Genomic DNA, 25206 nt, shown 5'->3' on the forward strand with positions numbered 1-25206 from the left:
TACTGGAAATAGTTGAGAGATGTATAAATCATCAGATTTTCTCCTTTGGTAACTCATTATAGATAGGAAAAAAAGAAGAGAGAGAAATGTATGGTACACAGAGACATGTCACGCACCGATGTCGTATACATTAGTACGAAATTGAAGAGAAAAAAGGTAACATAGACCAAAACTGAACTACAAACATGCTATGCACGACAATCATTTCGTCGCTCCTTGACCTTCACTTGCAGGCTTAGGCGTACTGGCAACCTTTTCATCATAAACAGACTTCTCCGAGCCTGCGGCCGATGCTGGTTCATTTCGAGGGGCAGTACTGTCCTCACCATTTCGGTTGGTCTCTGGATTCTGACCTTCGACGTCTGGGTGTGGAGGAGCATGTTCGGCATTTTTGATGATTTGGTTGCCGTTTGCATCAATGACTCGGGTTTGAGTTTGGTATTTGGTTTGCAAGGAGACTTTCCCCTCTGCTTGTAGTCGGGCAACTTCCTTCGGGTCTAAGATGTTGCCGGCTTCATCGCGGTATTCGACGCGCTCTTCACGGCCAATGATTCGGTTTGAGCTCGCTGGTTGGGCGGTCACGAACTGTTTGTTGCTGTCTGGATTTTTGCCAATGGGCTGCTGTTGCTGGTTCTGAATCGGGTTCTGATTAGGAGGAACTGCGGGAGCCTGAGACTTCACTGGCTCGTTCACACTTGAAAATGGTGTTATATAATCGTTCAACTGTTTTTTTCCCACATAAGTCGTTAATCATCATCACGAGATCGGTGTCTGCCGCGACGAGGCGGCTGCCATGCTGGAACACTTACGTCAGTATGAAAGATTGGACAATCGAAGTCCCAAGTGTCTAGTAACTTAACACTTTGACAGGTATCTCTTGTCCAAGGATTTGCATAGGCGAGGGGAGAGTAAATAACGAAGACGCAGATGCTCAACGCGAGGAAAATTGCAATAAGTCCATGGCCAACGATCGATTTCTTGCCGATAACAGGGAGCTGCACACGGTTCAAGATAAAGTCAAAAGTCTGGCACAAGGCCATAATAGCGAAGTACAGCGCTGGGAGATAATGGTGCAAAAACAACTGACGAGCCATGAGGAAAAAAGGGAAGTAGTGGAAACCCCATCCAAGCACTGTAGTGCCGACCTCATAGTCGAACCGCTTGAAGTTGATGTTCTTGTAGTCAGTATAGCCTCGTTGCCAGCGCAGAACTGCAAGACCCTTGAAAAGAACATAAATTGCAATCGCAGCGGTCGATGACCACCAAATGAGAGGGTTTCCGAGCAAATAGACCTGACGGTGGTCTTTACCCCAGAAGTTGATACCACGAAGGAGAGTTGGCCATGAAGGGGGGCGAGAGTCCCAGGCATGCGACTCGGTCAAACCGGCGTTAGTTGTCCACATGACTCTCTGAAGCTCCCAGAACTTTCCTAGGAAACCGGGATTTCGGTAGTTGACTTTCTCTGCATCCTCTTTCAACGCGGGATGAGCGTTCGATTCAATATACCAAAGACTGTTAGGGAGAGTGCCTTGTTTGGCGCAAGTGACTTCCTGTTGATCAAAACCCCAGTCAGGTAGCTTTACCTTGTGCGAGAACAAAGCACATCCGGTCATGATGTGGATAAGTCTAAATTTCGTTTGGATAGTACGCAGGCGCTTCTTGGCTTCTTCGCCATCTGAAGCAGACTTGACGATCTCAACACGGAAGAGGTCATTGGCATCACCAGGAAATCCTTCATAACCATAAGCAGACACTTCGTTTTGCCAGTCAGCATCAGTGATGGGAGCACGCTCATCGTGAGAGTGAATGCGGCGATGAGTGAGCAAGTGGTACAGCCTAATGACACCACCATCGTAAATGTATTCGGCAGTTCCGTTATCCCACGCTAATGGTCCTTCGATTTCTGTTCCATCAGGTCCAAGGGGTTGAGTCTGGTTTTCGAGCAGGAAGACGTTATTCTCATCCTTATGGGGATAGAGCGTGACCTGTTGCTGTTGGCTTCCAGTGGGATACATGTGTGCATGCGAGTGGAGATAACCACCCTGGGTATTAACATGACGAATAGTGACTCGAGAACCGTAAGCGACATCTGCTGGAACATCTTGCATGCCCTTGGAGTTCAGAGTAGCCTGGAATTCAGAAGACATGAAGCCATCACCTTCTCCGGGGTTTACCAAGCAGAGAAAATGAATACCAAACATTGCGACATAGAAGCCGAGGGGGATGACGATGAGACAGAAGAATCGCGCAAAGAAGTGTTTGAACCACAGACGCTAGATATAATTAGATATAACCTTAGAAAAGGCTGTTGCATGACTTAAACTTACTGGTGTGACATTGCTCGCATCGCCCAACAAAACCCAAAGCTGAAGGATGGTCAAGGATCCCACCCACGCTGTGGTAAAGAGCCCTACCCATTTCACGCTTAGTGTAGCACCCAAGGAAAGTCCTGAAAAGGCCAACCAGAACCACCAAGGCCCTTTGAATGCTTTGCTGGGGCCTTGTTCATGCTGATTGGTGAAGCACGCAAATGATAAGGCAGTCAAAGCCGTGAAGAAAATCAGGGGCGAATCGAGCAGAATGAAACGAGATTGAGTGGTAAGAGCATTATCTATGCATCTAAGTAAGTTCCCGTCCACTTGCGAGTTCACTTCATGTCACTTACCAAAGGTAACCAATACTGCGCCCATGATCGCAGTAGACGTTCTGCAGCCAGTCGCTTTCAATGTCAGGAACATTAGGGGTACAGTCAAGACACCCAGAATAGCGGGCAGCAGACGCATAGCGACATATGGAACGCCGGGTTCAAGGTAGTCCATTCCGATATCCTTGAAATCAAAGTCGCCTTGAAAGCCAGCGAGCCAACCGGCCAATGTGATGAGCAATTTGGCAAGTGGAGGGTGGACATCCATAAAAAATCTGCCCTTGATGTATTTGGTCGCGAAACCACCGAAACTAACAGCACCCAAAGCACATTAGTAAAAATTACATGACCGCCTCGAAATATGAGCGTAACGTACTGGACCTCATCAAAGACGACGCTTGAAGGTTGGTAGATGCGAAACAATCGGACTGCGGCGGCCGCCAGGGTCAAACCAGCAAGCCATAGATAGTCTGAAGCTGGGAGCTTGAAAATATCATTATTCGTGACGCCTTCTGATGAATAATCCTTTTTGTTCTTAGGCGCAGACTTTTTCGACTTTGGATTGGGGGATCGACTGCGACTACGACTGCGACTGCGCGAACGGTTGCCTCGAGAGACCGGCCGCACATTGAGCGTATCCTTAGATTTTGGAGACATATTTGCAATTGAGTTGCATCGGCGGAGGTTTTCTAGGGATGAAGATCAATTGCGGTTGCCCAGTATCTGTATGTAATCGAGGATATTGCGATTGTATCGGAGAATTATTTGAGGCCAGCGACGAGTACGGAACTATTAGTGGTTATAGAAACAAGTGATGATATAAACGAAAGTCAGGAAGCGAAAGAACAATTAGATATAAAATAAGAGTCCCATGAGAAAGTAAATGGCTGCAAACGATGCCCGAGAACAAAAAAGATCTCTTGATGGAAAATGAATCAAAGGGGAGTTGACGCTGCTGGGGTCCGTCGACAGCTGGCCAGATCTCAAGTTGCTAGACCACGGAAGGTGGAGAAACTTAGCCAGTGACCGCGCGGCTTCTTACTGGCTGGCTGTTTTGACTATTATGAGGGATGAAACGAGACAGGGGAGATAGAACGAAAGTGATAAAAACTATAAAAATTGAATAGTCCTTGGAAAACATGTTCGAGGAGAGAGTATGAGCTTGCAGTGTAACTTGTAGTACTGTGTACAGAGTGGACACTACCGCCGAGCCGCGCGGCAAATAAGCGCGCAAAATGTACTAGGCTAGAAATATCAAATGCGACGACCATCTTCGCCGAGAGAACTCTAGACTCTATCCGAGCAACTGACAGCGACGTTGACTTTTCCATCACGCTATAGGGAAACGAAATGGCTGCAGCTGTAGCCAACGGGAATGGGGTCTCAACGCCTACAACCATAGACGATATCAGCAAACCCCCAGAGGGCATAGTCGTGCCACCGAAGGATATTAGAGGTACATCCATCCATTCAAGCAGCTGTTTCTAAGCTTTCTTGCTAACACCTTTCTTTTACAGCTATTGTTGAGAAAACAGCTGGATATGCTGCTCGAAACGGCCCAGTTTTCGAACGTAAGCGTTTCTCAACACTCTTCTTACTGTGCCTATGCTTATCAATCTTTGTTTATAGAGCGGATTCGCGAGAAAGAACAGAACAACCCGAAATTTTCCTTCTTAAGCCCCGGCGACGCTTACGCAGCATACTATCAATGGCGACTCGACGAAATCAAAGAAGGACGCGGCACTGACGTGTCGGCTGGACGACCGGGCGAGGCAGCAGCTACTCCAGTACCCGAAAAGCCCAAGGGACCAGCTGCACCACCAGAGTTCCATTTCTCGGCGCGAATGCCCATTATCAATGCACAGGATTTAGAAGTTGTGAAGTTGACGGCATTATTCGTCGCGAAAAGAGGAAAGTCGTTCATGACGTCGTTGTCGCAAAGGGAGGCGCGAAATTTCCAGTTCGATTTTCTACGGCCACAGCACAGTTTATACCAGTTCTTCACTCGACTAGTCGATCAATATACGATATTATTGAACAAGGAGGGTATCGATGCAGAGACGACAGAGAAGCGCCGGCTTGAAGAATTGGAACGAAACACAAAAAATAAACACCATATTTTGGACCGAGCCAAACAACGAGCGGAATGGGTCAAATATCAAGAGCAACAGAAGCAGAAGAAAGAGGAAGAAGAAGAGAGGGAACGTATCGAATACGCACAGATTGACTGGCATGACTTTGCGGTCGTAGAGACTGTTCTTTTCACTGAAGCGGACGATCAAATCGAATTGCCACCACCCGCTTCTCTTGGTGATCTTCAGTCGGCATCTCTTGAGCAGAAGGCGATGATGTCGCTGAATCCGCTACGTATCGAGGAGGCGATGCCTACAGACGAAGCAGAGCCTGTATATTACAATGCCTATCCGATGGAACAAGTCGGGCCTGCACAACCCACTCCTATTCCCACAGAATATCAGCCTATGCAACCAACCTTCCAGCCGTCTACCGTACCAATGCCCGTCTCTGCAGCCAACGAAGAGGAAGAGCAACGTATTCGCGAACGTAACGAAGCCCGGGAGCAGGCTTACGCTGCCCAGGCAGCCGCGAAGGGTCAACCACCTTCAATGCGCATTCGATCCGACTACGTCCCACGCGCACAATCACGACGTCAACAACAGTCCGCCGTCACAGCACTCTGTCCAAATTGTCACCAGCAAATCCCCGTCGCAGAACTGGATCAACACATGCGCATCGAAATGCTGGATCCACGCTGGAAAGAGCAACGGGAAAAAGCCGAATCTCGCGCCGCGCATACGAACCTAATCACAACAGACGTTGCGAATAATCTAAAGCGTCTCGCCAGTCAGCGGACAGACGTATTTGATTACGCAAATGCGCCTACTCCTACCACTTCAGCTGGTGGTGGTACGCATCCATACGAAGAATCAGAAGAAGAAGCACGTCGCAAACGTATTGCTATGATGGCACCACCGGGCACTGGACCAACACCCTACTCAGTACACGCACCCGGTTACGAAAGCGCGCCTGGTGCACCATCACACTTTTCGCATATGCAAATGCCAACTGTCGGTCCACCAGCTACTGGTGCTCCCGCCATTGGGGCAGGGAGACCGGCAGCAGGCGGACCTAGTCCGCCGACGATGGATATTAATGAGCAAATCAGGAATTTGCATGAGAAGTATGGACAGCATCAACAACAACAGCCACCGCCGCCGCCGGGAGGGTATCAGCAGGGGCAATATCAGCAGGGATACCCGGAGGGTCATTAATCGTCGATAATATCACGACTACTATAAGTTTTTCTCAGGACACTTCTTCATACGGTCTATCCGCGGAGAGAAGGCGAATTACAGTCTGATTTACAAAATGGAGTTTACCACAGCTACTTTTATGTATCATTTCATCCATTCCTGACTTCTTTTCTATTTGGTTAGCATTTGGGTGAGCGTTTAGGATTGGGTGGGCTTTGTACGAAATAATATACTGATTGATCCCGCAAAATATTAAATTCTAAAGCACCATGATCAAATCTCATTCAAAACCAAAGCGTATCTGCATATCTGAAGCATCTTCCCAGAGACACGATTGACAGATCATTGGATAAGTCAGATGAAGAAATCATAAACATACACTCAGAACTACCCTGGAAAGCTCGCAAAATTCAGGAACAAGGCGGAAAAGCCCGATGACAGACAGGAACAATGAAAAAAAAAAGAACAAACATGGCATCAGATAAACCTCTAAGATGTCAGTCATCCAAAAAATTTCAAAAGCATATAAGTAAAGAATAGGAAGAAATGCGATAACGTTCAAATGAATCAGAAGTAATAAGTTTATAAATAAATGTATGCAAAACTGGAAATAAAGGGGACGAAGAGAAGTATGTAATAAGTAAAGTAAACCAAAAGACGAGGAACAGGGTATGTATAAGAAATAATAGCTATTACATTAATGATACAGTTAAAAGTACGTAGAGTACGTACTTGATATGATGATGATGTTGACGAGGGTGAACGTGTATAAAAATCGTCTCCAAATGCTATGCAATGCCCGAACCAGCGGTAATTGAAGGGGGTGGAGGATGCAATGTGATAGGGATATAGAATATCAGGAAGGGGATAAACCACAAGCTAGGGAGGACTCGGGTAAAATAGCATGTAGTCGTAGGGATATAAATTAGTTAAAAGCACCCGGCATGGCTTTTGCATCCCCAGATGGAATATTTTCTAAGTCGTGATTGTTGGTATGCGGAGTCGTGGACTCAGTCTTCGGCGAGAGAGGCTCGGAATTCTCAGTGGAATGCGATGCGTCGGGAGGGGTTGTCTCCAAGTCGGTACGTAGTTGTTCTCCAGCTTCGTTATCGTCAGTATCATTTGAGATATCCTCGACGTTTTCGACCTTTTCATCAGCTTGAACCACTGTATCAACGGTTAAGGTCTCCTTGACGTCAGATTCTAGCGAGTCCGCTACATGTTCGCCATTTCTTGGTGGTAAGGCAGGGGGTGTTTTCTCGAGTCCTTCATCAGCCATATCTGCTGTAGAGTCCAGCGGGCTCTTTGCTTCTGATGCAGATTCGTCGATTTTAGCCTCTATCTCGGCAGCTGGGACCGGTACAAGCAATGCCTTCTCTGAATATTCGGTAGGAGCAAAGGACGGAACAACACCGCCACCGAATCGCGACCAGAAAATCCTTTCTCGTAACCGAATAGTCTCTTCCCATGCTTCTTTTTCTTCCTCAACATCCGCAACATGCACATGACCATCAAGAATCATTCTGAGATATCCGGCAAACTCGCAGCAAGCGCGAACCTTTTCAAGACAAAGAACACATAAAGAGTATCGTTGGGCACTTTCGCTCTCAGATGTCCGGAAGCGATGAGTACGTTCGTTGACGTCGCCTAATCGACGCTCGCCACAGAGACCACAGGGAAACTGATACTTGCGATGGCTTGCAGGCATGGGCTCCACGATCAATGTTCCATCACAGAGACTGCTGAACACTGATCTACGTGTCAACCAAGAAATAGACGGAGCAGAGTCTAAGCGAAGCGTGGGTTCAAAATCTTCAACAAGAACTCGTTTATAGAACCGTGTGTCCTTCAAAGGAGTATGAGGAACGGCTGTTTGGGGACTCCCAGCGGGAGTGTGAGATTGGTTATTACCCGGAGAGCCAGACGTCGAGTTCGAACTACTGCTGGAAGTCAAGCCAGCGAGTCCCATGACGTTCAAGCCGCCATACGAGCCACTAGGAACTCGACTAGGTGGTTTGGAGGCATTTGCGAAATCTAAAAGCTCACGAAAATCTTCATATGCAACCATATCGGTCCGATAGACCGGTTTGATTAAATGGGTGAAGGATGTCGAAGGTGCAGGTATGATTTCAGGAAGCACAGGGGTGCCGGGAGCTGTATTCGAGGCATCCAGAAAGCGGCCTACAGTTTGCATCGCTACTGCCGGTGATGTCGGGGCTGTTGATGGATTGGGCGTGGTATCGTTTTCGTCACGGGTAGATTGCATCTCTTGCATGACGGTCTTCAATTCCGCGAGTTGTTCCTCTTGAGAAGCGACTAGAGCTTCAGTATCCTTGATCTGAGCACGAAGTTGCTCATTTTTCTTCTCGACGGCTTCCCGTTCTTGCTTTGCAGCAGCAACCATCTATTGACATGTTAGCGAACCAGTCGATAGTGCATCGAGGGATGATTCCTCACCTTGTTGGCTTCTTCAAAAAGAGCGGCTGTCAAAGTCTCCAATTCCTGCTCCATTTCTCTCTTCTCCTTTTCAGCCACCGATCGCTTTGCACGTTCTTCATCAAGGGCGTTTTTCATGGATAAGATTTCCGCTTCGATGTCACTTCGTTTAACCATGACTCCGCTGGCAATGTCTGTTCGGTATTTCTCATTCTCAGATTCCAACTCCAACAACCTCTCCTGTGCCGCCTCCAATTCTTGTCGGGTAGCTGATAATGAGTCATCCAGGCTCGTCTGATTATTGATCGCTTGAACTAGTTTCGCACTTAGGGTAGCCACCTCGCTACTCAGATCGGGGTGATGGGACGAGTCAGACGTGCCAGTCAGATCGGATGTACTTGCCATTCGCGGGTCTCTCAAGGTGTTAAAATCACTTTCTTGCAGATCTTCCAACCCAGCTGGTGAAAGTCTCCGGCCGCTTCTATTAAAGTCTGAGAGGGCATTGGCAGACCTCATCTTCGTGAGAAATCTCGCGGGCGATCGTGAACGCTTCCCAGCCGAATGGGACCGCTGGTGATTACTTGGTCGAGATAACATATTGGATGCTGATAGAAAGGTACTGTGTCCGTATGTATGGAGCGAAATAAGGCTGCTAATCGATTGAGTTAGATGGTGAAAATTTCTGCAATTCCAAGTCAAACTTGTTTGAAGACTTACTCGGCCATGATGAGATGTGGTAATGAATACGATCGAGACACGGCGGGTCGACGAAGCGCCGAAAAGGAATGGATCTGAACTAATCAATGCAGCAGCTGGATCGGCGAATGAAAGACGTTGTCATCTAAATAGATAGTAGATAGGTATATGACGAGAATGGCCGATTATCTTCCTACTTGACGTTGCCGCGACGAGTTCGTTAAACCAGAAACATGTTAAATGAGGACCCACAGAGGACTAAGGCGTGTCGATATCTAGCGGAAGCAGGATATCCGTCTCGTCCTCGAAGGTCAAAGGAACGGAAGATGCTGCAGACAGTCAAGCAGCCTGAATAATAATTGAGACGAGGGAGAAGAGAGTAGGAAGGACTTGGGTGTGGGACGGAGAGATGGAGTGGTTGGTCAAGGCATCAGGTAAGAAAGGCGAGCGGAGATAAGTTCGTCGTCTGAGATGGCTTAGCGGGACGGAGCGTCACGTGGCAGAACTAGCCTATTGTTCTTCAACCAGAACCGTCAACTATTCGACAAGAACAAGTTATTCTGAAAATCAAAGATGATACACATCTGCATATTCTGTCTGCTTATTAGATTCTCAACAACTATGATAGTTGACAAGTACGCCTTGCCACTACGGCTATCCCCGGTTTGAAGTTCATTCCGAGGTTGTGTTGAATAAAGAATAGAGACAGCAGAGCACAAGATAAGTACTTGTCTACATTCAATTGAGATCGGACTCCGGCTTCTGTAAGATGTCACAAGATCTACTATTCGTCAATAACTAGTTAACGTAACGCTTGATCTTGACTGCTTAGATAAGAGTGTAGTTCCGATGATCCCCACTACGTATATATATATGTACCTATAAGGCCTCAGGCAACCAAAGTGGGGTGGTCTAGGAATGGCAACAGTGATTGCAACATTTCTTTCCAGCAAAACAATCTACGTCTTATTGTCGATAATACTACATTTCCAGATTCCGAACTGTGTCTGACAGAATACGGGCTTTTTCCTATCAAGCTCCCGATAGAGTTGATTTGTGATATTGTGTAGTGTCGGACAAAATCTGGGGAAAAAGGGCAAATCGTCATGGCTGACGCTGAGTTGGAGGAGGTCGGTCATAGCTGCTGAGACAAGCTCTTTGACTATCAATCGAACGATCTAACACAGACATAGATTCGAAGAGCTCGTCTCGCTCAGTTGCAACAACAGGGGGGTGGCCGAGGCGCCGCTCCCAGTATTGGCGGTGGTGAGGGACAAGAAGATCAAAGAAGGTCTGCACCGACGTTCGTATGCACATTACGATTACTGACAATATTGCACATTACAGACAAGCAGAAGGTACATACAACTTCCCAACCAACGAGAACCCTCGAATCAACTAACATAAGTATCCCAAAACAACAGCTGAACGACGCGCCGCAATACTCAACCAAATCCTAGACCCCGCTGCAGCAGACCGACTCGGACGAATACGACTCGTCAAGGAATCCCGCGCCACAGATATCGAGAACAGACTCATCATGCTTGCGCAAACGGGGCAATTACGCCAGAAAGTGACAGAAGATCAATTGAAAGATCTACTGAATGCTGTTGCGGAGAACTCTCGCAAGGAGGAAGAGGAGCATAAAGTGGTTTTTAGTCGTCGCAAGGGTGGTTGGGATGACGATGATGATTTGTTGGATTTATAAAGGGCACATGATGGTGGTTGGACTGTTTTAAAGAGCCCGAGACGAGATTATGAAAAATGAAGCATGACTTGTTAATGGGTAGGTCGCTTATCGAGCTGGCACGCATATGCCATGAAGCTCCGAAAATGACCAAGGAGAATCAAATATACACAAACCAAGAACGCTCCAATGCAAATGTATGATATGCACGACATCTAATATACAAAGGCAGTAAACAGTGTTGTTCAAGACATAAAGCGGACACGTTTTATAAGCCAGAAGCTTTCATTTGCTGTTCTTTTGCCCTCTTCTCCTGTTGCCGCATCATACGTCGTATCTCTCTCAGATCCGGTGGCGCCTCAATTCCCAACTCAGCCCTTAACTCATCCACGTTCCGTTCCAGCTGCTCTTCCCAATAAACATTAATCAACTCCTCACTCGACAACCCACTGCGCACTGCCCACGGAAGATGAAGTTTGAAGAATCGCTCTCGTTCCGCAGGCTTCAGTCGAATCGCAGCTGCAAGACTCAACCCGGTCATGGGAATAACCGTATTCAAGAATTCAAACGCCTTGAGCGCTAATTCGCCTTCAACCATTGTCGGTAGCCCGGTTACGGCGTGATAGAAATCGTGACACTCGCGATATCGTTGCATCACATATGCGCATTCCTCGTCGTCGATGTATTGCACGCTATCTCTGGTGTCGGGTGACACTCCTTCTCTATCTAGCCATTTTGCGTATGTTCGGCCAACTGAGTTTTCGGGTAATGAGCGTAGGTAGGGTAGTTTGAGGGTTTCGGATGTGAGACGAGGACGGTCTCGTAGGATACGACGACCCGTGGGGCTTGAGAGCATGGCATCACGAAGACGGTATATGAAGTAAGGCGTTGCTGTGGCTTCGCCTAATGCTGCGATGAGGTCTTTGGAAGCCAAGCTTGTCAACAATCACACCAATTTTACGTTGTGGGTGAGGAATATTAGAGCATACCATGTCTCCTGGGATTAAGGAGAGAGCCAAATGCAGAACCTATCGCGAGCACGCCGCGCTCGATTCTGGTAAGAGGGACATGTCCCGGATAGCTTGGAGGCGGACGATTGAGTGCGGAGAAGCTCCGGAATGAATATTTTAGGCCAATTTCATGACATTGTAAACATCGATTTGACACGGTTAGGAGCGCAGTTCTCGGCGTTGGGGGCATTGTTATTTTGTTGATTGCTTATAATCGATGGCGTGGAGTAGAAGTTAAGCTTGAAGCACAATCATCATGTGATGCATGTTGATGTGGAATTGTGGATCTGCAACGCCCGCCAGGCGGAACAGATGAACAGACAGACAATGTTGCACCATTGAGACAGCGCATTTTCACTGGCAGAACCTACGTCAGTCGGATTTTGTATTTAAACTGTGCATGCGAAGAAGTCGTGTGAAGAAGCCGTTTCCACCCTGTTTGCTGGAGAAAATGGACATCAGAGGAGCTCAGGCAGGCAAAACTCAGAAACTGGAGATTCGGCAGGTACCTGAGGTGCAAAGGCATAGGCGCTAGGCTCGACAATCCCATCTCAATTGCCATCACTTGAAATGCTCTACGCGTACGCCTCGCGGGGAAAAGAACTTGTGAGGCGCAGTGGAGATTTGGTCGTCCTGCTGCCTCTGTCATGCCTCGAGCCAATCTAAAGCGACAATTTAAATTATCCAACCTTGCATCTGGCTTTTACCTGTCGGAAAACTAAATCCGATTCAATTCCCTAAGCTATTAGTGCTTGACTACATGGCTTCATTAATCTTCACCTTAGGATGGCTGCTTCCCCCGTCATCATTCGAATAGTTACTGAATCCAGCTATGGCACAAGAAAGTTTGGTAACATTTCACTGGCATGACGAGAGTGTGAGCTTGTCTGAAGCCTGTATACTCGACCAAAACGACTTCGAAGGAATCCATATCGCAACGTCGCGTCTCTCAAAGGACTTTGGTGCTGTCACTGGATCCGAACTGAAAACAGTTTATTGCAATGAAAGTACTGTATTCCCCGACCGGTCGTCATGTATTATCGTTGGCAGCTTATTGTGTTCGAGCTTGATTCAAAATCTAGTCCATGATGGAAAACTAGCCGTAGATGACATCGAGGAGAAATGGGAGTCCTTTGCCATGACGGTGGTAGATCTACCCTTACCCGGTGTGAGAAAGGCTCTAGTAATCGCAGGGAGCGATAAGAGAAGCACAATATATGGTATTTACTCCCTTTCAGAACATATCGGTGTCTCACCGTAAGTGAATTATCTGAAAAGCACCGGATCTAAACATACAGCAGTAATCTGTGGCTAATGCTTTGGCAGATGGTACTGGTGGGCAGACGTCGTGCCTGAGAAAAAATCCGAGATTTTCATCAGGCGAGGTAGACTACAATACGGCGAACCTAGTGTGAAGTACCGTGGAATCTTTATCAATGACGAAGCCCCGTCCTTGACTGGCTGGGTCTTGGAAAAGTTCGGTCCAAAGTATAATGTCAAATTCTATGAGAAGCTGTTTGAATTACTATTACGGCTCAAAGCGAACTTCCTCTGGCCAGCTATGTGGCCGGGATATCCTAACTCCGGTAACAGTTTCTTTGTGGATGATGAATTGAATCAAAAAACTGCACATGCATGGGGTATTGCTGTTTCTACCTCCCATCATGAGCCTATGCAGCGCGCAATGGCGGAATGGTTTGCGGAGAACCCCGAAGGAAGTTGGACTTGGACAAAGAACAAGGAGAAGATCCAAAGATATTTCCGAGACGGTGCTGCGAGAGCTAAGGATTACGAATCCTACATTACTCTAGGAATGAGGGGAGATGGTGATCGTGCGATGACAGTAGATGACCCTCCTGCGGTCCTTCGGGAGATTCTTACATACCAGAGATCGGTTATTAATGATGTGTACGGTGCACCAGATAAACCAAAACGTGAGGACAAGGATGCCCTAAAACAAGGATGCGATTCAAGCTAATTAAGCCTTGGCATGGAGTTACTTGCGTTGTATAAGGAGGTCCAGGAATACTTCGAGAATGGTTTGTCCGTTCCGGATGATGTTACACTCCTATTTGCAGACGATAACTTCGGAAATATTCGGCGGCTGCCAGTCGGTGTGGAGGCAGATCGAGCAGGTCGAGCAGGGGTCAGTATTAAGAAGTCTATACCAGGCTTGCCATATGGTATGCTGACATAACTACCAGGTATATTATCACCTAGAGTACGTCGGCGAGCCGCGGAGCTATAAATGGATAAATAGCAATTCTTGTGTGAGTCCTACCTAAAGCAACGATCCATCAGTGCACTGCAAATACTAATCTGGCCGTTGACATGCAGGGTAGAATATGGCACCAGCTGAACTTAGCCCACAGTCGAGGCGCAGACCAAATATGGGTTTTCAACGTCGGTGATATCAAACCGCTGGAACTACCAATACTCTCTGCTTGAATTTAGCCTGGGATATCAACTCTGTCCCTGCCAACAATTTTATGTCTTTCTTCCAAGGCTTCGCTGATCAAACCATTTCATCTTCCGTGTCGGACGAAACCGCTCGTCTTCTCTATGAAGCTGATAGGCTAATATCTCTTCGAAAACACGAGCACATCGAGGCTAATACCTTCTCCATTCTGAATTATGGCGAAGCAGAAGGGATCGTTAATACATGGGAGTCTCTCTTGGATAAGGCTACGGAACTCAATTCGAAATTAACCCCGGAGCAACAACCTGCCTTCTTTCAGCTGGTCCTACATCACATCAAAGCCTCGTACATCTATACTAAACTTCGCGTAACCCAAGCGAAAAATTGTCTATTCGGACTCCAACGTCGTAATGAAACAAATAAAATGGCACAACAGGTTCTCGAACTCTTCGACGCTGATTTTGACCTTGCTCAAGAGTATCATTCCTTGCTGGACGGGAAATGGAATCACATGTTGCGCCAGCCACACTACGGTTATAGAGATACATGGCATGCGCCGTCTCGAGACATGATTGACGGTCTAGGCTATATCCAGGTTAAGCAGGGTTCAAATCCAATCGTTAGACATATGGGCCTTTCAGTTAAAGGAACGCAAGGGATCAGACCGGGTTTGACGAATGAGGAATCTGATAGAACGCATCCATCTCGGGGTGACCTGGTACCGGGTCTGACGCTCCCTCCGTTGGAACCGTATGGAACACAGGTTCGCTTTTTTGAGATCTATCGTCGTGGTACGGCCTCCTTTACCTGGTGCGTCAGCTCGCCACATGACTGGGTCAAGGTTGCTCCATCCTCGGGGAGACTAGACAACGACACTAATGATGCCCGGGTACATGTTGGCATCGATTGGCCAAACGTCCCTGCACATTTCAATCAAGTAATTCAGATTACAATTTCCTCGTCTGCTGGAGATTATGAGCACGTACATCTTCCTGTCATTCACAGAGATGTACCAGACAAATCATTTTGTGGGTTTGTTGAAAGCGATAATTGTGTCTCAATACCAGCAACTGAATTCTCCCATATGCAAAACACCAACAGGAGCCGTGGGTTGGTGTCAGTCAGGAGATTCTGACACTCGATACCTTGAATATGATGTTTACAACTTCTCAGACAGACCACACCCGCTGTCTCTGATACTGTTTTTTACCATGGCCCTTGATATAAATCCTAAAGAGCCATTAGTATATGAAGCCATGATTGATGATATCTCTTTTGGCACCTTACGCTTAATCGAAGATCCGGCCAAGGTTGGTGATCTCCCACCTCGATGGGATGAAGCTGTGCAAGATTATGTGTGGAAGAGAACACTACTGGTGCCAGATAGCCTTTACCGTGGCCGACATGTGATCAAAGTACGGTTTTCTCAGCAGAATGTACTACTGGAGAAGATTGTTTTGGATCTGGGCGGTGTTAGAGAGAGCTATTTGGGCCCATTGAAGAGTACACTTGTCGGAAAAACAGGTAATTTCTCCATCGAGGTTTCCACATGTACGTTAGGTTTTCCCTGAAGATAATCAAAATGAAAGACGTCTTGTTATTAGCTAATTAAAGCTACAGTAACTACGCTAAGCAAATTCTATATGTAGCAACCTGAAAAGCTCCCAAATCGACCTTGAAATTTCCGTTTTCGCAAACTACAGCCTCCTCATCATCTTCCAGCAAATTAGTCTTACAAACTTTACTGACCGGCCACGAAGTTTCTACTCTCCCCCTTGCACGTCCGCCGAGAGACTCATAGATGCGAATAATGACACTTCTTCCCTTATGAGAAGGTAAATCTCCACGACTGACATCCTCATCGATCTCGCCGCGTTTGATGGTATCGAGAATGAGACTTTGATCACCAGTCAAGCGTATTGGGGATTGTGTAAGTGTGCAGTCCTTCAGTCTTGAGCAACTCAGAAACTTGAGCGGGCTATTGAAAGCGTACGCAGCACGCACTGTTTCTGCACTCAGCCCCCCGCGATGAGGCATGATCGCCCAGCGGATCTGATGTCGTCCCATGTCAGCAGTGTCATCAGGTGCCTTTGGGGAGCGTAAAAGTGAGAGCCTCATCACATTTCCAACCGTTGAAAAGCCGTACTTGCTATCGTTGAGGATTGATACACCGTAGCCGTGCTCTGAGAGATCGGCGAATTTGTGGCAGCACACTTCAAATTTGGCCATATCCCATCTGATTTAAATTGTTAGCATAGTTTTAGTTGCGTGAAGTTTCCAGGACAAGCTGGAAGAAGAAAGGCACATACGAAGTATTATAATGGGTAGGTCTCTTGATAACACCATATTGCGCTTCATATGATGCCTCTGTGTTGCGAATGTTAACGGGGAATTCCACCTTGAGAAACCTCATCGTCTCATGCCAGTCGACCTCTGCACTGCATTCAACAACTGATTGCTGACCTTCAAGTGCTGCAGTCAGTGATATAATTGACTTTATTGAACTGATTTCGTCGATCTTGATCTCCGTCACAACACTGACATGGTGAGCCTTGCCCTCATAAGTAGAAGTTGTTAATCCTGGAAGCTCCTCGCGTGTATCTAAGTGATATACTTCGACGTCCCAGGCTTGTCAGTAAACTGGTTTGTCATCGAAAATAACAAACTGGTTTGCTTTGCTTCCCTCGGGTATTATTTCGCGGTCTGCTATCCGGTCGTACAGGGAAATAATGCATCCATTCTGGACGGTAACAGAAAGTTGACTGTTCTGCATCTTATAGACACCTTTCGAGGTCTCCTTTATTGTTACTCTGGCTTCGACTTCGGCGCCAGTGAATTGCTCGAGAGCCAAAATAATGCCTTCCCCCGAGGCTACTGCTGTTTCTGTATCAGATAATTCAACGATCTCCATGCGTGGCCATGGTAAAGTGTTAAGAGCTATCATGTTTTGCTTCTTAAGATCTCCCTTTTCTGCAACTTCGACAATATCTAGAGACCTGTAGACTGCGTTCAGCAGTGCAGTCCCAGTCGCAAAAACATTCTCGTAAACCTATTCCGGGGATGTTAGTCAGATTGAAGAGCTCATTGAGCGGAAATAGAATCATTACCTACCTTATCAGAATCATCGTAGCACATCCGAATCGAAGTTCCAGGTAAACAATCATGGAACTGACACAAAAGAACAGCTTCCCACATGCCGTCAATCTCTCTCTTCGGATACTTGTAGGATCTGTCCGAGATCGAAGCCACAGTAGCAAGTAACTCAATATCGCGCAACAGAAATTCAGCGCGGCGATTATTTCGCTTTGTATTTGCCTGGGTCGTGTATGTGCCACGATGGAGCTCAAAATATAGCTCGCCGAACCACGTCACAAGACTACCAGCCTTTTTCTCGAGGCCATCGAAGAAATCATCAACTGACTTCCCGACGTGGACTCGTGGAAGTATGCCTACTTCGTCAGCAATCCTGCGACATCGTCTCAATCGCTCCATATGCTGCCACGTTGGCCCACCACCGCCGTCTCCCTTGCCAAATGCCATGAGCGCTGTGTGATCCTGATCAAGCGATAGATGTTTGGCAATACTTCGCTTGACGTCGGCAACCGTTCCTTCCGCTGTATATGTCCTGACTGGTGGCATGTGACTGATTACTTGACTCCCATCTAGGGCGATCCAGTTAAATGTTGTATGATGGAACTCGTTGATGTTATTAAAACAGATCTTCTGAGTAAGAAAACGATTCATGCCAGCCTGTCTAGAAAGCTGTGGCAACTGAGCAGCAAATCCAAAAGTGTCAGGTAGCCACAGAGTCTTGCTTCGATATCCAAAATTACTCTCGAAAAATCTCTGTCCATACAAAAATTGTCGGACCAAGGACTCGCCGCTGGGCATATTGGTGTAATGTTCCACCCAGCACCCTCCAATGGGGTGAAACTGCCCTTCCTTAACTTTTTCTTTGACTCGTTTCCAGGCAATGGGGTATTCCTCCTTGAGCCATTTGAATTGCTGCGCCTGGGAACAAGCAAACTTGAGCTCGGGATAGCGATCCATCAAGTCGCATTGGTTTAGCCATGAACGTACAACTTTTCTTTTTGTTTCTGCCCACGGCCAGAGCCAACAAGTATCTATATGGCAGTGGCCAATGGCAAATATATCCACTTCGGTGGCATTGTGATAAATCTCGTATGAGCCAACGTCGGGTCCGAGAAAGTCGGCTGCAATTGTGCGGCATTTCGTAATGGAGTCTTTGTTGCCAGGTCTGAATGTGTTGATGATTTTCATGGCTATATTCAAAGCTTTATGTTGCTGCCAGGAGTCATCGGGCAACTCGAGTGCCGAATCGTGTATAGCCACAATGTCCATATATAGCATGCGTGCTTCCCAATTGACAACCACAATCTCCGCTTTCGAGAGCTGAAAGTATTTCTTTGGATCCGGCGGCTGGATAGAATCACCGCCTGCGTTGTTTTTGAAAATTGGCCGACCAGGCCCATTTCCGAACATACCATTGCACGCCATCTCGATATAAATCAGATGTTCCTTTCCATCTTTGAAGGCTTCTGGAATAATCCACTCAACTCGCTCTCCTCAACCTGTCAATCCTTGCAGTGGCGTTCCGTCCTCCATCCAAACTGTAGCTTCGTTGTTACAGTCCCAATTCAATTCAATGTGTTTTTCGTGCTTAATTTCGTTTGGGATGGTAATGTAGACCTTGAACCACTGCGTCGACCACGACGGCCCGAATTGTTGGCCGACTTGTGTTATCTCATAGGAATTGGACTCGTCCGTCGCCTCCTGGAAACTAGGCTGTGTCAAGCCTGGAGCATTCCAGACAAAAAGCTTTATGAGGTGGACCCGAGAATATAGCATGATTGACCATACTACACATACCCCGAGGATTGGCTTAGCTCTCGTATGGGCATTCACCGTCATCTAACTAGAGCAAGCTCACCTCAGTAAATTGACTTTCTCCCATTGCCCTGGTGAGTACAATTGACCAACGCGATTTCTATCCAGACGCATGATGCGTTTCCCGACAGGTCCAGAAGTGCGCAATGGGTACTGGGAGTTTCCATCGTTTTCGGTGTGACCTGTGCACATGATGCAAACGATGACTCAGAGACTGTGCTGGATATCTTCAATTTTTCCACTTCTTTTCCCTTTGTTGCACTTGGCCTTAAAAAGTGAATCCGGTTCTAAAGTAGTCAATCGGGCGAGGAGACTCCCTCCAATGCTCCGGTGCTTTTTACTCCGCATAACTAATTCGGCGGGGTATTTCAACCCGAGATGATGGGGTCAGCTATTGAAAATTGACACGCGTGGCTCAATAATAGCAGAGAACGGAAAGCAAATTCCGGAGAAGGCGAGGAGGCAGAAGCTTAGCACCCCCAAGTCAATATATACTAAGTTACTGGCCAATCAACAGCTGTTGTCGTCGGAGTAAACTAATTTAGCATGGGCCTTTATATTGTGCTGGTCAAGCCAATCATCACTGTAGCTATCTCCGTTATGCGGCACCATCCTTTGGTTTTCCAATGATAGTTGACTATTTGACCCACTAGCTCCGGTAATCGCCGGGATGTGCCGAAGTCGCCTCCACTTCCCCGGACTCCCAGAGTCCCCACAGACAATGCGGGGTTGGACAAGCAACAAACCTTACTTCTTCGTCATTCATACAGAAGAGAGGCTATCCTTGGATCGCGGCAGTTAAGCTAGGTAGTTAACCTGAAGCCATGAGTGTCTTCCTCTGTAAATAAGAGGACGGCCAGTCCCTCCTCGTTAGCCACCTTCTTGCTCTCACCACCACAACTCCTCCCATTTCTTAACATATTGTCTACTGTATTCCCTTTATTATGGCCAAGACGGACGATATAAATTTGGAGGTCCCACAAACGGCGGAGGTTGAAGTCGTAAAAGATCATATGAACTACGATCTTGTCGACAAGGAGGTCGTTGAAGTCGACAAACCTACGAGTCGCCGGCTGAGAAGGCTCATCGACAAGCGTGTGATGGTGGTCATGACAATAACGTATCTGATTCAGACCTTGGATAAGGGAACTATGTCTTATGCGTCCATCATGGGCATTGTCTCTGATGCACATTTGGTTGGTCAGCAGGTGAGATTCTAGTTCAAATTCACTATTTCACGCGCGCGAATAAGAATGGCATTGAACAAAGCAAAGAAAAAATAGTATTCCTGGATGACCACGATCTTGTATCTCATCATTCTGTGTGTTGAGTATCCGGTATGTATTCCCCTGGACCTAGCATCGGAGTATCTCAGCTGAGATCGAGCTGTAATAGGAAAATTACATCATCCAGCGAGTTCCCATCGCCAAATGGCTTTTTCTAAACGTGATTTTGTGGGGAATCGTCCTTGCTCTACAGGCTGCTACGAAGAATTTCGCAGGTTTGATCACTCTCCGTGCTTTCCTCGGCGTGTTTGAAGCCGCGACTCAACCAACATTTACCCTTTTGTCATCTATCTGGTACACCCGGGAAGAGCAGGCGGGGGCTGTCACTTTTTGGTAAATAGACCTGCAACATGTTTTTGGAGCTGAGCTTTTCTGATATGGGCCTTTAATAGGTTCATGATGAATGGCTTGAATCAAATCCTGGGCGGCCTCCTGGCTTTCTGTTTTTCATTTGTACCCTCCACCGGGCCTGTAAAGTCCTGGCAAGCCTTGTTCATGTCTTACGGTATCTTGACCGTCCTTTGGGGACTTTTTATCGCGTGGTGGATGCCCGACTCGCCCATGAAGGTGCACTGTTTTAGTGAAGAGGACAAAAAACTCATGGTTGAGCGTGTCCGCAAGAACCGGACCGGACTTCAGAACCGCCAATTTCGTAAGGAGCAACTATGTGATGCTTTAACTGACCCTCAATGTGAGTTTTTCTTTACTTCATCTGACTCCCATAATGGTTATTAATTGGGAAAAATTATTCGAATAGTTTATGCAATCATTCTCATCCAACTCACCCTGACTATTCCCTCTGGAGGCCTCGGTGCCTTTAACAATATCATTGTGAAATCCTTCGGCTTCACAACTTGGCAAACCTAACTGCTCCAAATGGTCGCGGGTGCTGTCCAACTTATTGCAATGCTTTCATCTGTGTGGATCTACCGTCGATTCAAACAGACTATTTTTACCATGATGGCTTCAGTTGTCCCAACTATTGCCGGTGTCATTGTACTCTTGACCGTTCCCTTTGCTCCTAGCAAGCGCGTTGGCCTGCTGTTGGCTTATTACATTATAATCGCTTACTGGGGATGCGCAGGCCTAGCCCTGTCACTTGTGACTCGAAATGTCGCCGGTCAAACCAAGAAGAGCGTGGTTATCGCGAGCAATTTCATCTTATTGGGCAGTTGGAAATGCGATAGGGTCACAGACTTATCAGGCCAAAGATGCCCCTCGCTACTTTCCAGCTCTTGCCACTGTATTAGTATGCTTTGTGTTACTGGAAGTCGTGCTGTTTGCTCTCCGCACGTATTATATTGCACAGAACAAGAAGCGTGATTGTATGATTGAGCGCGGAGAGGCTACGGAGGATAGGAATTTTACCCACTCATTCGAAGATATCACAGATCGAGTAAGTTATTTGAATGTTCCATCTTGAGGATTCCGATGCTAACACAATTGCTAACAGCAAAATGTCAATTTTGATCGTGATTGACAACGACTACAAAGACGTATATACCTAGTATGACACAAGGTTGGACATGGAAGACAAAGGCAACCGTCTGGAATATAGTCGATAATTCTTTAATTCGTAACCCACAAATCGAGATGCGTTCAAACAAGAAGGAGAGCGAGAAGGCAACGTAGTCTAGAATAATATGAAATCATCATGCTGCACTATAGCAGGAAGTGACTACCTGACTAATATTGCAATATATGATGCTAGAAAAAAGCCGAGTCCTGCACCACATTAGGCTGTTGGAATTCTAAAAGATAAATCGGATATGATCGCCAGCTTTACGGCTTAGTTAGACGAGGCCGAGCATAACTCCGAGCTCTTTCGCATTTCGAGGTAGGAAGGGCGTACTTAGGTTATGTGCCGACTAGATATTACTGATCCCTGTATTCAGATTGACGATTTCAAAGTGTGAAAACATATAGGCGAGGGTAACATAGATTTCGGTCAGAACAAGACTAAGCAGTTTATCAGATTGAACCAACGAGAGAATAAGTCTCCGCAAGGATGCTGGAGCCATCGCTCGCCTTCTCTACCCAAATCATTTCAGGTGTGTTCCAGCTGGACTCATTGACTGTGAGATATTTGGCACCAAGTCGATCCTTTCATCAACCTTACAGCCCATCACAATTCTGACCCAAGGTAGGCTGGATAGATCTTTTAGGATCAAAAGCATCATGGAATATTGAGGCTCAACATTCTGTCACTTGTTAGGACCTCCTAGGTTTATATAAGCAATGGTACTTAAAAAGATAAACATTCCAACTCACCCATTTGTCACTCCATTTACTTTGATACCATGTATCACATAGATAACTGAGCGCCTTTAAAATATCTGGGACATGTTTGAGTGGGGCCTCTGATCCAAGGAGCGCAATAAGCACAGTGCAATTGGTACCCCTGACTCCTTCGTCTCTAGATTGTAAGTTTTGAAATGCTTTCAACATAGCTACACAGTTGGTTGGGCGGTAAAAAGGCTGAGCGAGTAGATTGATTTTGCAGTGTCATCCGCATCTACAAGCATTCCAGGAGCTACTTACATTTATTAACAATGATGCCCGGTTCAAAACGATGGAAAGGAAATAGAACCTACCAAACCCTGTAATTCCTTTGTTTTCGTCTAGTTGAAGTTGGAGATAATCTGCTAGCTTGAAAACATTTATCTGCTCCAAGAGCCTCTGTCACGGATGGTGTTACGGAAGTGCTGGCTTTGGGACACCAACTCCTTGCCCATACCAGGATATTGTGCCCCCTGGCCGGTAAACACAAAAGCGAAGAGTAAGGGATCAACTGTTCCTTTGGAGGGTGCATCATCCTCCGTCACTGTGTGCTTCCCTAAACGCCGTATAATGCTAGTAGAAAAGTACAATATCGCAGATAATCACGGCATTTAAAGAGAGTATGAGCTATGCTCTGTAGGGTCCCAATGTCACCGGATTGCAAGACTGTATTGGATATTTGTTGAACGAGCAATTTCAGTGAGTTGGTCGACGCTGCTGACATGGGCATCAGGAGAAATTTCTGTTGATCTTCGGTACCGTTCTCCTGGACGCCAATTATAGGGGTAGCATTCGTCTTGAAACCATTTGTATCACCATTCATAGCACCATTTACAGGGACACCATTTGTAGACACGGTGAGCAAATGTTCTGGACCAAGTTAGCTCTCGACAGACTCGAGAATAACGTGTCCGTTTGCACCATCATAGCCGAATGAGTTGATACTGCCACGACGCAGCGCTCGAGGCCATTTTTTGACTTTAGTAGCGCTTTCAAATTGTATTCCTCCGAGCGTACTAACACCAGGTTAGTTCTGATCATACGAGATGGCCTATCTGTCCAGAGCCATGACTTGGAAATGACAGATTAGATTTTGGATTCAGCTTGGCTATCCCATATGAAGGGGGTGTTTGGCCATTCTCAAATGCCTTGGTGACCTTCAAGATGGATGTAAGGTCGCTGGCTGCCTCGCTGTGGCCAACGTTTGTTTTCACCTGAGCAGCACGCAGGATCGGTTAGCATTATTTTTTTCTCCAATAAAGACTGATTGTGAGTAGGAACATAAAGGGTGGGAAGGCAGATCCAATTATTGATCCGATCAGAAGCTGAAGCCCTTCATACCGCGAGAAGAATTTCCCAACAGCATGACCTTTCTATGGGGTCTCCAACGGGGTGCCGGTGCCTATGCGATTCTCACTGTCAGTATTGATTTAACAGGCAACAAACAGATAATTAAACATGTCTTAGGATACAACTCTGCTAAAAGGACGAACAGCGTTAAAAAGACATCACTTACCATGGCACTCAACATAGTCGGTCCCGGAGGCATCTAGGCTGGCATTTTTGTATGCTTTCCTCATGACAATATCTTGCATCTCACCGCTCGGTAAAGAGATTCCAAGCATTCTCCCGCTCCTGCAATCACATTACGGTTAGTCATTTATGTGTGTGGCTGTATCGACAGTGCATATGCTCTTTGTATTTCTGTTTCTTGAAGTATGCAACCAGCTGCTGCTCAACTTACACGTTCACAGCACCTCCGCAAATGACTGCCCTGATGGGGTCGCCAAGCTCGCGGGACATCTGTCACAATCGCCCATCTTCATGGTGTTCAAGGCTTGGTGGAAGTGTCTATTGTGCAGCTACAGATCGGAATTGCTTGTTTGTGAGAGATTTTCTTTTTCCCCTTTTCAGTATGGATGATCAATTCTTGGGGATAATGAAGGGTTCGGTTGCAGCACAGCACCTAGTGAAAACATGGCTTATCCTGTTGGACGTCACAGTCGCACCAGAGCCTGTGGCGGTGTATCTGTGCAAATAGTCTGGATCCCGCGTTTAGCCAGGCGGTAGTCCACCGAGGAATTTTTCATGAAATGTCGATATATCATATTGTAGATCACGGAAATGTACCAGGAATTGAGCTCATTCCCGTGCCGGAGCACATATAAGAAAGCTATTTTGTGGTATGGAAGACAGAAGACCTCAGAGAACTCAATACATACAATCTTGCTAGTCGCTTCTTCTTTGACCGTCGTTGTAAGATACTATTCAGGATTGGCCTGGAGTAAACTCAACAATCCGGCAAATGCCGCCCTTTTGACAACAACAAGAGTCAAAGATTCTATATGTTTTGCATACATAATTTGATACGTTGAGATATACCGCTAAAGGTTGTTACGTACAATCCAACAGTACCATCACCTACCATATACCGAATCATCACCTACTGCAGGTTTTGCCTATGGTATTCTCAAAAGCCGTGCATAAGCGTTATATCGGGCCGGACTATCGCGTTGGTGCAGAAAAAGCTGTCGCGGCCATCCTCGGTACCGTGGACGAAAAGGGGGA

At 46.7% G+C, this 25206-nt stretch overlaps 11 protein-coding genes across 11 annotated transcripts; 5 read left to right on the forward strand and 6 right to left on the reverse strand.

The window, feature by feature from the left end:
- Positions 1-12: 12 nt before the first annotated feature.
- On the reverse strand, positions 13-3301 carry TSTA_101350 (protein mannosyltransferase 1; the record flags this gene model as incomplete). The annotated part of the gene is made up of 5 exons (XM_002486088.1): positions 13-723; positions 810-2273; positions 2328-2611; positions 2666-2955; positions 3021-3301. 5 exons carry the CDS (start codon positions 3299-3301, stop codon positions 202-204), a joined length of 2841 nt encoding a protein of 946 aa, XP_002486133.1. The 3' UTR covers positions 13-201.
- Positions 3302-3994: 693 nt separating this feature from the next.
- Positions 3995-6068, forward strand: TSTA_101360 (pre-mRNA splicing factor, putative; the record flags this gene model as incomplete). The annotated part of the gene is made up of 3 exons (XM_002486089.1): positions 3995-4100; positions 4162-4215; positions 4274-6068. 3 exons carry the CDS (start codon positions 3995-3997, stop codon positions 5932-5934), a joined length of 1821 nt encoding a protein of 606 aa, XP_002486134.1. The 3' UTR covers positions 5935-6068.
- A 238-nt stretch (positions 6069-6306) lies between these two features.
- TSTA_101370 (GDP/GTP exchange factor Sec2p, putative) lies at positions 6307-8949 on the reverse strand (the record flags this gene model as incomplete). Its single annotated transcript, XM_002486090.1, has 2 exons — positions 6307-8320; positions 8374-8949. The coding sequence occupies 2 exons, from the start codon at positions 8947-8949 to the stop codon at positions 6842-6844; spliced, it is 2055 nt and encodes a 684-aa protein (XP_002486135.1). The 3' UTR covers positions 6307-6841.
- A 998-nt stretch (positions 8950-9947) lies between these two features.
- Positions 9948-11659, forward strand: TSTA_101380 (dsDNA-binding protein PDCD5, putative). The gene is made up of 4 exons (XM_002486091.1): positions 9948-10178; positions 10242-10339; positions 10396-10406; positions 10473-11659. The coding sequence occupies exons 1-4, from the start codon at positions 10155-10157 to the stop codon at positions 10754-10756; spliced, it is 417 nt and encodes a 138-aa protein (XP_002486136.1). The 5' UTR covers positions 9948-10154; the 3' UTR covers positions 10757-11659.
- Positions 10464-12020, reverse strand: TSTA_101390 (Coenzyme Q (ubiquinone) biosynthesis protein Coq4, putative). The gene is made up of 2 exons (XM_002486092.1): positions 11725-12020; positions 10464-11656 (listed from the first exon to the last, which is right to left on the reverse strand). The coding sequence occupies exons 1-2, from the start codon at positions 11933-11935 to the stop codon at positions 11004-11006; spliced, it is 864 nt and encodes a 287-aa protein (XP_002486137.1). The 5' UTR covers positions 11936-12020; the 3' UTR covers positions 10464-11003.
- A 58-nt stretch (positions 12021-12078) lies between these two features.
- On the forward strand, positions 12079-15735 carry TSTA_101400 (uncharacterized protein; the record flags this gene model as incomplete). Its single annotated transcript, XM_002486093.1, has 5 exons — positions 12079-13002; positions 13072-13653; positions 13729-13928; positions 14200-15280; positions 15342-15735. Exons 1-5 carry the CDS (start codon positions 12578-12580, stop codon positions 15733-15735), a joined length of 2682 nt encoding a protein of 893 aa, XP_002486138.1. The 5' UTR covers positions 12079-12577.
- Positions 15736-15787: 52 nt separating this feature from the next.
- Positions 15788-18682, reverse strand: TSTA_101410 (alpha-mannosidase, putative; the record flags this gene model as incomplete). The annotated part of the gene is made up of 4 exons (XM_002486094.1): positions 15788-16400; positions 16474-16701; positions 16831-17213; positions 17276-18682. 4 exons carry the CDS (start codon positions 18680-18682, stop codon positions 15788-15790), a joined length of 2631 nt encoding a protein of 876 aa, XP_002486139.1.
- A 69-nt stretch (positions 18683-18751) lies between these two features.
- Positions 18752-19264, reverse strand: TSTA_101420 (uncharacterized protein; the record flags this gene model as incomplete). Its single annotated transcript, XM_002486095.1, has 2 exons — positions 18752-18965; positions 19116-19264. The coding sequence occupies 2 exons, from the start codon at positions 19262-19264 to the stop codon at positions 18752-18754; spliced, it is 363 nt and encodes a 120-aa protein (XP_002486140.1).
- A 752-nt stretch (positions 19265-20016) lies between these two features.
- On the forward strand, positions 20017-21225 carry TSTA_101430 (2-ketogluconate transporter, putative; the record flags this gene model as incomplete). The annotated part of the gene is made up of 5 exons (XM_002486096.1): positions 20017-20280; positions 20356-20409; positions 20468-20691; positions 20751-21049; positions 21116-21225. 5 exons carry the CDS (start codon positions 20017-20019, stop codon positions 21223-21225), a joined length of 951 nt encoding a protein of 316 aa, XP_002486141.1.
- A 93-nt stretch (positions 21226-21318) lies between these two features.
- Positions 21319-21838, forward strand: TSTA_101440 (allantoate permease, putative; the record flags this gene model as incomplete). Its single annotated transcript, XM_002486097.1, has 3 exons — positions 21319-21478; positions 21531-21754; positions 21812-21838. The coding sequence occupies 3 exons, from the start codon at positions 21319-21321 to the stop codon at positions 21836-21838; spliced, it is 411 nt and encodes a 136-aa protein (XP_002486142.1).
- An 897-nt stretch (positions 21839-22735) lies between these two features.
- On the reverse strand, positions 22736-24263 carry TSTA_101450 (uncharacterized protein; the record flags this gene model as incomplete). The annotated part of the gene is made up of 4 exons (XM_002486098.1): positions 22736-22891; positions 22953-23194; positions 23227-23508; positions 24155-24263. The coding sequence occupies 3 exons, from the start codon at positions 24261-24263 to the stop codon at positions 23019-23021; spliced, it is 567 nt and encodes a 188-aa protein (XP_002486143.1). The 3' UTR covers positions 22736-22891; positions 22953-23018.
- Between the last annotated feature and the right edge of the window lie 943 nt (positions 24264-25206).

Source organism: Talaromyces stipitatus, genomic scaffold, assembly GCF_000003125.1.
Source record: "Talaromyces stipitatus ATCC 10500 scf_1105507295511 genomic scaffold, whole genome shotgun sequence".
Taxonomy (NCBI): Eukaryota; Fungi; Ascomycota; class Eurotiomycetes; order Eurotiales; family Trichocomaceae; genus Talaromyces; species Talaromyces stipitatus.

What these genes read in the sequence shown, in the direction of transcription:
- TSTA_101380 (XM_002486091.1), top strand. Translation starts at nt 10,155, where the DNA reads ATGGCTGACGCTGAGTTGGAGGAG. An exon ending in CTGACGCTGAGTTGGAGGAG is followed by an intron (nt 10,179 to 10,241) that starts GTCGGTCATAGC and finishes ACACAGACATAG; the next exon opens with ATTCGAAGAGCTCGTCTCGC.
- TSTA_101390 (XM_002486092.1), bottom strand. Translation starts at nt 11,935, where the DNA reads ATGCCCCCAACGCCGAGAACTGCGCTCCTAACCGTGTCAAATCGATGT. An exon ending in CCTTAATCCCAGGAGACATG is followed by an intron (nt 11,657 to 11,724) that starts GTATGCTCTAAT and finishes TGGCTTCCAAAG; the next exon opens with ACCTCATCGCAGCATTAGGC.